Consider the following 13,580-nt stretch of genomic DNA (forward strand, 5'->3'; position numbering starts at 1 on the left):
TCAGATATAATGATTAAACAAAAGTAATTTTAGGGTGCTTTTGGCCCCTCTCTAAAACCCACACGGGAAGTGAGCCTGGAAACAGTAGCCCCTAGGGAGGCTGCTAAATCACCTAAACAAATGTAGATGAAAGGGCACTAGACCTGAGGGAAGGGCTATTTTTTTATGGCATGTATTTTTCTCCTCCACTAGACTTTAAATACATACCATGAACCAGGGACTGTGTTTTATTCTCCACCTGCTTTCACCCCAAACACAATGCTAGATTCTTGGGATTCAGACAAGCATAATGATACAACTCCAGGAGTGCCATTCACATAGACTACAGCGTGAATGGTGCTTCCTGGACTTCTATGATTTTGCAACTCAAAAAGAGCCAAAAATGTTTGCCCACATGGCACTTACATTTTAGTGTAGTAGCTACTTGATATTTACTGAATGAATGAATGAATGAACGAACAAAGGAACAAGCAAGCCTCACCATCAAAAACTAGGCTCTGGATTACCTCCAAATTTCTGTCTGGCAAGACTAGAGAACATACTTTCTGGGTATTTTAAGCACCATTCCTTTCAGGATTCCAATTTGGGTCCTAGAATACAGATATAAACTAACAATGCTAAAGATGTTTAATTTACTAATGCAAATCTTCATATATAAATATGCTATATAATGTCTTTTCAAGAAACATTTTTTCAAATGGAAAACACTTTACTCCCCCTAGAGATAGTTTCCCAGAGCATAAAAGCAAATGTATACACTGTAAATTAATATCACCAAGTAGAGGGAAAGATAGTACAAGTATACCTCTAATAGAGACCACAAGACCCAGACTCTCAGTCTGCTTACAGGGATTTTTTTTTTTTCCCAAAGCCAACTTAAAAATATTGAGAAGGGCCAGGTGCAGTGGTTCATACCTATAATCCCAGCTACTTGGCAGGCTGAGTCAGGAGGACTGCTTGAAGCCAGTAGTTCAAAACCAGCCTGGGAAACATAGTGAGACTCCTGTCTGGAAAAATAAAAATATAGCCAGGTGCAGTGGCTCACGCCTATAATCCCAGCACTTTGGGAGGCCAAGGCGGGGGGATCACCTGAGGTCAGGAGTTCAAGACCAGCCTGACCAACATGGAGAAATCCTGTCTCTACTAAAAATACAAAATTAGCCGGGCATGGTGACACATGCCTGTAATCCCAGCTACTCGGGAGGCTGAGGCAGGAGAATTGCTTGAACGCCAGAGCCAGAGGTTATGGTGAGCCATGGAACTACAGCCTGGGCAACAAGAGCGAAACTCCGTCTCAAAAAAAAAAAGAGAAAAAGAAAGAAAGAGAAAAATATAAGCCAGGAGCAGCAGCTCACTCCTGTAATTCCACACTTTAGGAAGCCAAGGCAGGAGGATTTCTTGAGCCCAGGAGTTTGAGACCAGCTTGGGCAACATAGCAAAACCTTATCTCTACAAAAGAAAAAAAAAAAAAAATAGCCAGGTGTGGTAACACATATCTGTAGTCCCAGTTACTCAGAGACTGTGATGGGAGAATCCACTGAACTCAGGAGGTCAAGGCTGCAGCGAGCTGTGATTGCACTACTGCACTCCAGCCTGAGCAACACAGCAAGATCCTGTCTCAAAAAATACATATATACTACATATATGTCTACTATGTACCCACAAAAAAATTTAAATAAAAAATGAAACAAAAAATATAAATATACACATATATAATAAAATATTAAGGAAAAATATTGCAAAAACGATCTCTGTACAATATGCCTGCTCCTCTCCTTCCACACTGCCTCCTGAAATCAGGCTGCAGGAAATTACTAAAAATTATTGTCCCATATTTCATATCCCTATATGCTACTATTCACACTTTCAGTCCCAATACACTCCTAGACACCACAATTCCAGATAGGCAGGTAAAAGCTGTCTATAAATGGTAGGTATACTTACAGTATACAACAGCTGCAACTTCATTTTTTCAGATTTTGGTGGAACTACTGATTGAACAACATCAAAGAGTAATGATAAGTGAGGTAAAGAACTACAGATGAAACAAGATATACAAGTAGAGAAGACAGAACTAGATTTAAATATTACCTTTAGCCTCCCACAGGCCACTTAACCTCTTAGGCAACTCAGTTTCCTCAGCTATAAAATGGGGGTGTCATCACTTGCCTTATAGAGTTGTTACAAGGATTGAATGAGACAGCATTAAACAACACCTGGCATGTATGAGATGCTAAATAAACCTTGGTTTACTCTTCTCCTTATTAGGGCAAAATGCAACAAGTGAGTATAGCAAAAAAGAAAGATTGTTGGCTAGGCATGGTGGTGCACACGTGTAACCCTAACACTTTGGGAGGCCAAGGTGGGAGGATTGCTTGAGGCCAGTAGTTCAAGACTAGCCTGGGCAACATAAAAAGACCCCATCTCTATTTAAAAAAAAAAAAAAGAGAGAGAGATTGTCAATGTGAAAACAATTTAAAATGAGTCATACTTTCCATTAATTCACTCAAAAAGTATTAACTGGCCAGGCACAGTGGCTGTAATCCCAGCACTCTGGGAGGCCAGGGTGGGTGGATTGCTCAAGCCCAGGAGTTCAAGACCAGCCTGGGCAATGTGGCGAAACCCCATCTCTACAAAAAATACAAAAATTAGCTGACTGTGGTGGCTTGTTCCTGTAGTCCCAGCTATTCGGGAGGTTAAGGTGGGAGGATCACTTGAGCCCAAGAGGCAAAGATTGCAGCAAGCCAAGATCATGCCACTGCACTCCGGCCTGGGAGACAAAGTGAGAGCTTCTCAAAAAAAAAAGTATTAGGGGTCGGGTGCAGTGGCTCACGCCTGTAATCCCAGCACTTTGAGAGGCCAAGGCGGGCAAATCACCTGAGGTCAGGAGTTCCAGACCAGCCTGTTCAACACAGTGAAACCCCATCTCTTCTAAAAATACAAAAATTAGCCAGGTGAGGTGGTGCATGTCTGTAATCCCAGCTGCTCAGGAGGCTGTGGCAGAAGAATCACTTGAACCCAGGAGGCAAAGGTTGCAGTGAGCTGAGGTCGCACCATTGTACTCCAGCCTGGGTAACAAGAGGGAAACTCTGTTTCAAAAAAAAAAAAAAAAAAAGTATTAGGCCAGGCACGATGGCTCACGTCTGTAATCCCAGAACTTTCAGAGGCCGAGGCAGGCAGATCACCTGAGGTCAGGATTTCAAGACCAGCCTGGCTAACATGGCAAAACCTCGTCTCTACTAAAAATACAAAAATTAGCTGGATGTGGTGGCTCACGTCTGTAATCCTGGCTACTCAGGAGGCTAAAGCAGGAGAATCGCTGGAACCCGGGAAGCGGAGGTTGCAGTGAGGCGACATGGAGCCACTGTACTCCAGCCTGGGCAACAGAGAGAGACTCGGCCTCAAAAAAAAAAAAAAAAAGTATTAATTGGGCACTGACTGACACACACTGTTCTAGGCACTCAGGATACAGGTGTCAACATAATAGTCTCTGTCTTTAAAGAACACACAAAAAAAAGAGTTCCACCAAAACATTCGACGAGTAGAGGACCAGAAGTCTTACCACACTAAGTATCCATGCCATTCATTTGGCACCTACTTTGAACCAATTTACCTTGTTAATAACTTCTCATATGCATACCATGTGCACATTTACAGTACTGAGGGTAAAAACTGCGTTTTATTTATCCTCTATTCTCAAAGTCCCATAACCATGATATTCTCAAAATGGGTCAGCTCCTTGAAATGCTATTCATTCATTCATTTAACAGATATTTATTAAGCATTTTCAGCATTGTGTCAGGTGCTGTATTCAGGCCCTGGGAATATGACATTTAGGGGGAAGTAAAATATAATGCCTGCCTTTATGGCACTTATGGCCTACTCTAAGAGTTTAGAGAAGACTTTAGCCAAAGGTATATACCCTACCTCCAGATAAAACTACAAAACTTACTGCTTAAAAAAAAAAAAAATCTAACTTACATTTAAATAAAGTTAACACATACATGATTTCCCCCCAACTCTGTACTTCCATACAACTTTTTATCCAAAAATTCCCAATGTTTTTTACTCAGTAACTCATTGTTCACAGACTCCCCTTCCAGAGAGGAGGCACAAAAGAAGTATAAAATATTCTTATTGCAAGACCAAAAACCTAAGTATAAAGAAATCCACTTGGGCTGGGTGTGGTGGCTCATGCCTGTAACCTCAGCACTTTGGGAGACCGAGGCGGGCGGGTTGCCTGAGGTCAGGAGTTCGAGACCAGCCTGACCAACATGATGAAACCCCATCTTTACCAAAAAATACAAAAATTAACCAGGTGTGGTGGCAGGCGCCTGTAATGCCAGCTACTTGGGAGGCTGAGGCAGGAGAATTGCTTGAACCTGGGAGGCGGAGGTTGCAGTGAGCCGAGATTTTACCACTATACTCCAGCCTGAGCTACAGAGTAAGACTCCATCTCAAAAAAAAAAAAAACAAAAAAAAAACCCAAAGAAATCCACTCGAGTTGATTATGCACTATGCACACAAATGAAACGGATAATGCACACAAACGAAACTTCATTGTGTATGTCCTAAAAGCAATGCCACACATATGATTCAAAGTAATATGGCACTTAAATCCTTGAATAGACAGGATCACTCTACATTCAGGTGCAAACACTGGTTGGGCTTCTCAGTTTTCATAACAGTAGTAATTCTACCACTTGTCCAGCTGGATTTCAGAAGTTATGAGTTTATCTATAATTAGGTATTTAGGAGACATACAATAAAACATCTACCAAAGGATGGTTTAAAAGACTTCTTGCAAGGGAAAATGATTTAAGGAATTAGTATGTATTCATTTCCACAGGCTTTATAAGTTTCATCCATGACCTAAACAACAGAACGTGTGTATATCTGGACTACAGAAATAGCCTGTTAACTGAATTTAAGCTGCATTTTCACTTGGCTACCAGAGACAATCCTATGAACTCCACCACTGCTTTGGTTCGAAATTGTGGCAGGGAACATTGTCACGTTACAATATTACCTATATGGTACTCCATGTGAATCTGATACAGTATAAGGAAAAACTTGCTGTTCTGAGGAACTTATATTTTCCCCTGCTCATCTGGGAGTTATACACATTATGAGATTTCCCTCTCAGACTTCTTTAACCTCTTTAACCCTCAATTTCGACCACTCTGCTTTGTTATGTTGGCAAACGCATGAGTGTTGGAAAAGGAAAAGCACAGGGTGATAAAAGTATACTTAAGAAGGACCTAGGGATTTTTAAAATTAAAATAAAAGTAATACAGCATTTTACTTCTAAAGTTACTCAAAATATTTATTTTGATCTCACAAGATGGGGACTCAGAGTCAATGACTATCTCAAAAAGCCTAAATAGCTAGTGAAAAAGCCAGAAATACCAGCAAACAGACCTAACAAGGAGAGGTAGAAAAAAAGAGTTGAAATAATTTTCAAAGATTGCTGTCCAGTTTTGTGAATACAGTATTAGATTGTTTACTAGGAGTGACACCTAGGTGGAGCAAATAAATGCTAATGACTGAGGGCCAGATTAACTGACCTAAAAGAGGTCAAGCTTTATGAAAGCCTGGAGCAAAAAAAAAGCCACAGTATACAGGAGTAATCACATCTAACTGCATAGCATTAAAAAACAACCTGACATTTTAAAAGTGTGGGCATTGTGGGTAATGATAAGGGAGAAAAAAAAATAAGAAAACTTAAAAGTATGGGCACAAAGGCAATCTACAGATTAAGAGAAAAATCTGCAAACCATATATCTGATAAGCAGTTAATTTCCAAAATACATAGGGTACTCCTACAACTCCAAAGGAAGAAAACATTTTTTAATGGGCAAAGCAGGATTTTAAGGCTGCAGTGAACCACTCCATCCTGGGCATCAGAGTAAGACTCCGTCTCAAAAAAAAAAAGGTCCTAACTAAATAGACACCTCTCAGGTATATAAAAAGGTGCTCAACATTACTAATCATCAGGGAAATGCAAATCAAAACCACAATGAGATATCACCTCACACCTGTCAAAATGGCTCTTGTCAAAAAGACAAGAGACAACAAATATTGGGGAGATGTAGAAAAAAGGGAATCCTGGTACATGTCAGTAGAAATGCAAAATGGTGCAGCCACTATGGAAAACAGTATGAAGGTTCCTCAAAAATTTTAAAATAGAACTACCATATGATCCAGCAATCCCAACTTCTGGGTATTTATCCAAAGGAATTGAAATCAGGATTTCGACGGACATCGGCACTCCCATGTTCGCAGTAGCATTATTAATAGCTAAGATATGAAAACAATCTAAATGTCCAACAAGAGATGAATGTAGAGGCCGGGCGCGGTGGCTCAAGCCTGTAATCCCAGCACTTTGGGAGGCCGAGGCGGGCGGATCACGAGGTCAGGAGATCGAGACCATCCTGGCTAACACGGTGAAACCCCGTCTCTACTAAAAATACAAAAAATTAGCCGGGCGTGTTGGCGGGCGCCTGTAGTCCCAGCTACTCAGGAGGCTGAGGCAGGAGAATGGCGTGAACCCGGGAGGCAGAGCTTGCAGTGAGCCGAGATTGCGCCACTGCACTCCAGCCTGGGGGACAGAGCAAGACTCCATCTCAAAAAAAAAAAAAAAGAGATGAATGTAGAAAACATGGTGCATGTGTGCATGCCCAGTGGAATACTATTAAGCCTAAGAAGGAAATCCTGCTATTTACAACAACACAGATGCACCTAGAGGATATTACACTAAATAATATAAGTCAGTCCCAGAAAGAGAAATACTGAATGAGATCTCAATTATATGTGGAATTTAAACTGGCAAATTCACATAAGCAGAGAGTAGAAGGGTGATTGCCAGGGTCTTGGGGGGAGGCAATCAAGTTTCACTTATGCCAGATAAATAAGTTCTGGAGATCTATATAGCATAGTGCCTACATCTAAGAATACTGTACTGCATACTTAAAATTTTCTAAGAGGGTAGATTTTATATCAAGTGTTCTTACCACAAAAATAATACTAATAATACATTCATAATAAAAGCGACAGGGAAACTTTAGGAATGATGGACATATCTATGGTGTTGATGTGGTGGTGTTTTCACAAATATATACTTATCTCCAAACTCACAGAATTATATACACTAAGTACCACCTTTTACATGTCGAAAAAAAAAAAAAAGGCTTTTCATACTGAAAAAAAGAAAAAGAAAATAATTCCAATAATCTGCAGAATGCATATTTTCCCCCATCCTATGCATATACTACTTGGGAAAAAGACAAAACTATAAGAAAAGCTCATAGCGCTATGACTCTTTAAAGCAAATAAAATGTCTCTGGACACAGTGAATGAAATAATCTAAAAACAGAGGGAAAAGAGGGAAAAACAGGCATCATGTGTAGTTAGTTAAGAACATGACACAAAAGCAGAAAAAGGAGAAACTCCTCAATTACGAACAGGAATATTATGTTACAAACAGGAATATATTTCTTTCTACAAAAATAAGGGTCTGCTAAAGCAACAACATGGGCAACCCCATTTTGCATCAAATGAGACTTTACAGACACTGGCAAATGTCTATTATAGACCCCACAGACATAGAGGGTGTCTTTAAGTACTCCAGAAAGGGTGAACTAGGAGTGCTAAATTCCTACAAAACTGGAGAAGAGCTAACCAGAAATATACAACCTGTTTCATAAATATATAGTCCATAACCTTAATAAATTCAGAATTATAATTTATCCTCTTCTAAAGGTCCAATCGCTATGTAAGAGTAGTTAAGTCTCTAAAAAATCTTTCAGAGAAAGCAATTAGATCACTCCATCATCTCCTAGAGCCATAACATAAATCTTCTTAAGACTGAAAAACAAATATTTCAAAGTAAATCTTTGGTAGCCTGTTATTTATGGTGCTTTAAAACATTTTAAAAGGATCTTTGAAACAAAGTTTCATTAGTACGCTTCTACAAAGAGCTCTCATATCTTTCATTCTTTTAGCAATTTAAAAGCTACCAAATGTTCATTTCCTCATTAGATTATTGATTCCTAGCCTTTTAACATCTCTATAACAGCTGCTTGACAAATTACCTCACCTTATTCCTCAGGGGGTGAGGACAGCATGATATCCATGAATTCAAAAATGGGACCACAAACTGATCAGTGAAGATGAGCTAATTGCTTCAGATGAGTTAGACACTGCTCTAATAGACTAGGCATTCACATAACATGATATAATTAAATGCTTATACCCTAAATATTTTCTTTGTCCTTAAATGTAGAGAAAAGATCTTTTCTTAAATCGAGTTTTATTTTAAAATATGTGATAGCCTCAGTAGGTCAAGAAGCTTGAACATGTTTGGAATAGTTTCTACCGAAAGCCTCGTCTTCAAAGTACTTACTCTCAACAGTTTGCACAACTTTCAGATTTAACCTTATTTCAACCTAAGAGATCTGTAAGCCCCCAAAACAGTCTATTAAATAGGACGTTATAATGCCCAAAATTTTATCAAATAAAAGCCAAAACGATTTTCAAAGATACAATAAAAATATTTCATAGTAGTATGGTAAAATACTCCTGTTGTCTCTGCCCAGATCCATTCTGTTAGTGTCAAAACATTGTAAGACACAAACAGAAAAGCACACACAAACCGCGATCTTGTAGACCCCTAGAACATAAAATATTGCTTCCCCCCAATAAGAACCACAAAATGGTGTGGAATTAAAGGAGCATTTTAAATGAACAGCTTTTTCCAGCTAAATTACTTAGCAAGTCAACCTCTTTTAGACAGAAGCAATACACTCTTCTCTGAATTCAGAAAAAACCTCATAGTAAAACAAACGTGTCAATTCCTTTAAAACAATAAATATCTGTGCTTAGCTTTATACTGTAGGTAATAAAATTTCAGGATCTTTCAATCACTTTTTTAATTCAATCACCAGAGTCTTTAAATGTCATTTTTGCAACTGCTCGACAACAATGGCGTTCATTCACCTTTTGTAATATAGTCCCATAACAAAAATGTAGACACCCAAGAAACCACACAGTTTTGGCATGATAGTGCTGACTATCCGAAACATTCCACTTGTTTCCTTCGACGTGCTCCTTCTGTGACCTGAAAGCTCTGGTTCCTACTAGCGCCTTGGTGAGCTAGCTGGCTGGTTCCCCAGCTATAACATCATGTTTGATCTCTCCTGCCTGGAGAGGCGATAGCGTTGATTTTGTTTTTAAAGTTGGTGTCAGAGCAGCTACAAACTTTTTTCAGCATCCCTGCCTGGCTGCCAACTGGAGCTCTCTGTTCACTTCCTCACCAACTTGAACCACCCCCAAACTGAGAGTAAGCTGGAGTTAGACAGCGGCAGGAACTGACACACTTTCAAGAAGGGTTTGACACCGCAGAAAACTTTCACTTCTCCAACCCTTCCACCCAGGGGCTCTGGCCCTTCGCTCTTGCTTCCCCGCTAGAATTCCCCTCTGGGGCAGGACAAGGACACGGACAGCAGATCGTTCGAATGACCCCGAAAGGGACCCCCAAAGCCCTCTCCCCTAGACTCAAGGGCTCTTCTTTACACAAAAGAGCCAGGCCAGCTTGGAAAGCAAAGGGGCCAGCGTCGCGGCCCTTCTCCTGGGTGCCACCCTCCACCGCGCCCGCAGACCCTGTCTCCAGCCGCCCGAGCGGTCTCCACTGGAGCTTCCTGCCCGCAACCCGGCCAGACAAAGCCCCGGCAGCAGGGCCGGCACTTCCGAGCCTCCGGACTCGGGACGCCGCGCTCTTACCCTGGCCTCATCCAGAGTGACGCCGGCGCCACCGCTTCCCCCGGCCTTGGCGGCGGGGCAGCTGGCGGCGCGGGTCTTGGAGGAGCGGGTCCGAGAGGAGATGAAATGGCTGCTGCCTCCGGTCGCCCCAGGCTCTGCTCCGGCCCCAGGCCCAGGCCCCGGACCAGGAGACTTGGACCCGAGAAGGCGGAGAGAGCTCTTCCGGGTGTTCACCATGGTCCAGCCAGGGGGACGGAGTCCACGCCGCGCCCGGGAGAGCCGAGCAAGGCCGGCCCGCCGGCCAGTCAGTCAGGGCCAGCGGAGCCGAGCCGGGCAATGAGAGACGAGCCGGCCCGGAGCGTGCGGAGCGCAGACGAGCACAAGAGAGAGCCGGGCAGAGGAAGGGAAGTCGGCGTGAGCAGGCGGCGAGCGGGAAGCGGGGGCGGTGCTGCCGACAGGCAGCCCAGACACTCCGCCGGCTTCGCCCTCCTCAGCGGGAGCGGAGCGGAGCCGCCATTTCTACCCCTTTCTCTCCCGTTCTCGCTCTCGAGCTCCGTGCGTCAAGGCTCCAGCGCCGCAGGGCCAACGAGACCGCTTCCAGCCGCAGCCGCGGCGGGGCGCTGCGAGGCCGGCCAGCCCTTCCCGGCTGCTCGCTCCTCTCCCCGCCGCCTCTAGCTGCCCCGCCCCCGGCGCGGCGTCAGCGCTCGGCGGCCGGGGAGCGACGCTCTAGGCTGTCAGCTCGATGGTTTCCAGGTCCCCGCGACCGCAGGGCTGGGGCAACCAGAAAAGCCAGACTAATCAGGACGAGTTCGGGCTTGGAATTGGGCCTGAAGCCCTCGCGCCCAGCCAGGCCTGAATGCCCCAGACCCCACCATCACCCCCGTGGCCTGGATGGAGCAGGAGACGGCCGGCGAAGGCGCGGGGTGGAAGGGGAGCGGCGACGAAGGCGCGAGGAGCTGACTGGGAATCCCCGAGCTACCCGAGACAAGACACTGAACTTGAGTCGCACTTTTCATGCCTGTAAAAATGAGAATGACAGCTGTGATAAAAAAAAAAAAAAAATTCATCTGGGCGATATCTGGAACGTGGTAAGCTTAAGAAGAAAAGGGGGGGGACACCACGCTAGAACCCTGCGTCATTAAACAAAGCGAGGCAGGGTCGTTTTCTATCCCCTTAGCCAGATCTAAGGCGGAGTCAAAGAATGAGTTCCCTCTAAGAGCCGCCTCTATCACCGCCCCCTGCCCCTGGCCAGCTGAAGAATTAAGAATACAAAAAGCTTAACCCACAGATAAAGCATTTGCAATTTAACTTCCAAAGAAAAAAAAATTAAGCCACACAATTCATATGAAAAGCTCTGCTGTAGGCCGGGTGCGGTGGCTCACGCCTATAATCCCGTACTTTGGGAGGCCGGGGTGGGTGGATCACCTGAGGTCAGGAGTTCTAGACCAGCCTGACCAACATGGTGAAACCCTGTCTCCACTAAAAATAGAAAAAATTGACGGGTGTTGTGGCGGGCACCTGTAATCCCAGCTGCTCGGGAAGCTGAGGCATGAGAATCACTTGAACCCAGAAGATGGAGGTTGCAGTGAGCCGAAATCACGCCACTGCACTCCAGCCTGGACGACAGAGCCAGACCCTGTCTCAGAAAAAAAAAAAAGAAAGAAGGAAAGAAAGAAAAGCTCTGCTGTAAAGTAGGAATTAGGTTCATTTCAAAAATTCACAGTACAGGCCGGGCACGGTGGCTTACGCCTGTAATCCCAGCACTTTGGGAGGCCAAGGCGGGCGGATCACTTCAGGTCAGGAGTTCGAGACCATCCTGGCCAACATGGTGAAACCCCATCTCTACTAAAAATACAAAAAATTAGCCAGGTGTCGTGGTGCATGCCTGTAATCCCAGCTACTTGAGAGGCTGAGGCAGGAGAATCGCTTGAACCCGGGAGGCAGAGATTGCAGTGAGCCAAGATCGTGCCACTGCACTCCATCCAGCCTGGGTGACAGAATGAGACTCCATCTCAAAAAAAAAAAAAAAAAATTCACAGTACATTAGACATAGCCTACTGTTTATTGGGAAGGAGTTTATTAAACTAAGAAAAATTGAAGACTCAAGAAAAGTCCTGAAAATAACCAAATGGCATCAAACTTAGAGCATTCTGGCCATCTAAGCTCCCAATCATTCCAAAAAACTGTACGACACTGGGAATGACAATGTTTTTTTGTTTGGCAACCAGTATGGATTCCAGAATAGATAAATCCTTCTGACACAATTTGCATACCACATCCTCTCCTGGACACTTCACCTGCCACTTAGAGCTGGCGTCTTAATGGGTGTGAATTCCTCATAATGGAACCATACCTGGATTTTCCTGGGTCAAGTAGCTATCACATCACTGAGCAGCATAAACAAGTATCAATTCCTGTGGAAAGAGGCTGGTTTGGGCCAGGCACTGTAGCTCACACCTGTATTCTCAGCACTTGGAGGCCAAGGCGGGAGGATGGCTTGAGACCAGGAGTTGGAAACCAGCCTGGGCAACATAGTGAGATCCTCTCCCTACCAAAAAGAAAGAGAGAGAGACAGGGTCTTGCTCTGTCACCCAGGCTGGAGTGCAGTGTCACAACCACAGTTCACTGTAGCCTTGACCTCCCAGGCTCAAGCAATCCCCCTGCCCCAGCCTCCCTGGTAGCTGGAACTACTGGGTGTGGTGCCTGTGGTCCCAGGCACTCCTGAGGCTGAGGCGCCGTCAGTCACTTGAGCCCAGGATGTCCAGGCTGCAGTGAGCCAAGTTCATGCCACTGTACTTTAGCCTGGGTGACAGAGTAACACCCTGTCTCAAAAAATATTTAAAAAAAAAAAAAAAAAAGGGTAGGGTGCAGTGGCTAATGCCTGTAATCTCAGCATTTTGGGAGGCCGAGGTGGGCGGATCACTTGAGGTCAGGAGTTCAAGACCAGCCTGACCAACATGGTGAAACCCCATTTCTACTAAAAATACAAAAAATTAGCCAGGCATGGTGGCAGACACCTGTAATCTCAGCTATTCAGGAGGCTGAGGCAGGAGAATCACTTGAACCGGGGAGGCGGAGGTTGCAGTGAGCTGAGATTGCACCACTGCACTCCAGTCTGGGCAACAATGCAAAATTCCGTCTCAAAAAAAAAAAAAAAAAGGCTAGTGTTCTGCAGAGGTGTGTGGTATGCAAATTATATACAAAGGATTTGTGTGCTTTCCTCATTTGTTTTGTGTGTGTGTGTGTGTGTGTATTTGTTTTTGTAGTCCTAAATTGGGAAGGCCAAGTTACCATAACCTATACCATTTACTATCAACAAATGTTAACTTTATTTATTTATTTATTTGAGATAGAGTCTTGCTCTGTCACTCAGGCTGGAGTACAGTGGTACCATCTGGGCTCACTGCAACCTCCGCCTCCCAGGTTCAAGCGACTCTCCTGCCTCAGCCTCCCAAGTAGCTAGGGCTACAGGCACGTGCCACCACGCCTGGCTAATTTTTTGTAGTTTTAGTAGAGACGAGGTTTCACCGTGTTAGCCAGGATGGTCTTGATCTCCTGACCTCATGATCTGCCTGCCTCGGCCTCCCAAAGTGCTGGGATTACAGGTGTGAGCCACTGCACCTGGAGGTAACAAATGTTAATTTTAAATCCAACTGAGCTTGAGCCCAGGAGTTCAAGACCAGCCTGGGCAACATAGTGAGACCCTGTCTCTAGAAAATATGTAAGTAAATAAATAAATCCAACTGGTATTAGGTACTCTGCTAGGCCAGGAAATATACAGATTTTTAAAAATCAAGAACGTTTAAAAATCCTGAAAGAAC

General features: G+C 44.0%; 1 protein-coding gene across 2 annotated transcripts in view; it reads right to left on the minus strand.

Annotated features, from left to right (window-relative positions):
* Window positions 1-10,349, minus strand: part of ATAD2B (ATPase family AAA domain containing 2B) — a 180,800-nt gene extending 170,451 nt beyond the window's left edge. For both annotated transcript variants that reach the window (XM_012497764.2, XM_003270569.2), the window contains exon 1: window positions 9,781-10,349. In XM_012497764.2, coding sequence (XP_012353218.1) covers window positions 9,781-9,996 — 216 coding nt within the window. In that variant the 5' untranslated portion in view covers window positions 9,997-10,349. The remainder of the gene's footprint in view (window positions 1-9,780) is intronic.
* Window positions 10,350-13,580: the final 3,231 nt, after the last annotated feature.

This window comes from Nomascus leucogenys, chromosome 19, assembly GCF_006542625.1.
Source record: "Nomascus leucogenys isolate Asia chromosome 19, Asia_NLE_v1, whole genome shotgun sequence".
In the NCBI taxonomy this organism is placed as follows: domain Eukaryota; kingdom Metazoa; phylum Chordata; class Mammalia; order Primates; family Hylobatidae; genus Nomascus; species Nomascus leucogenys.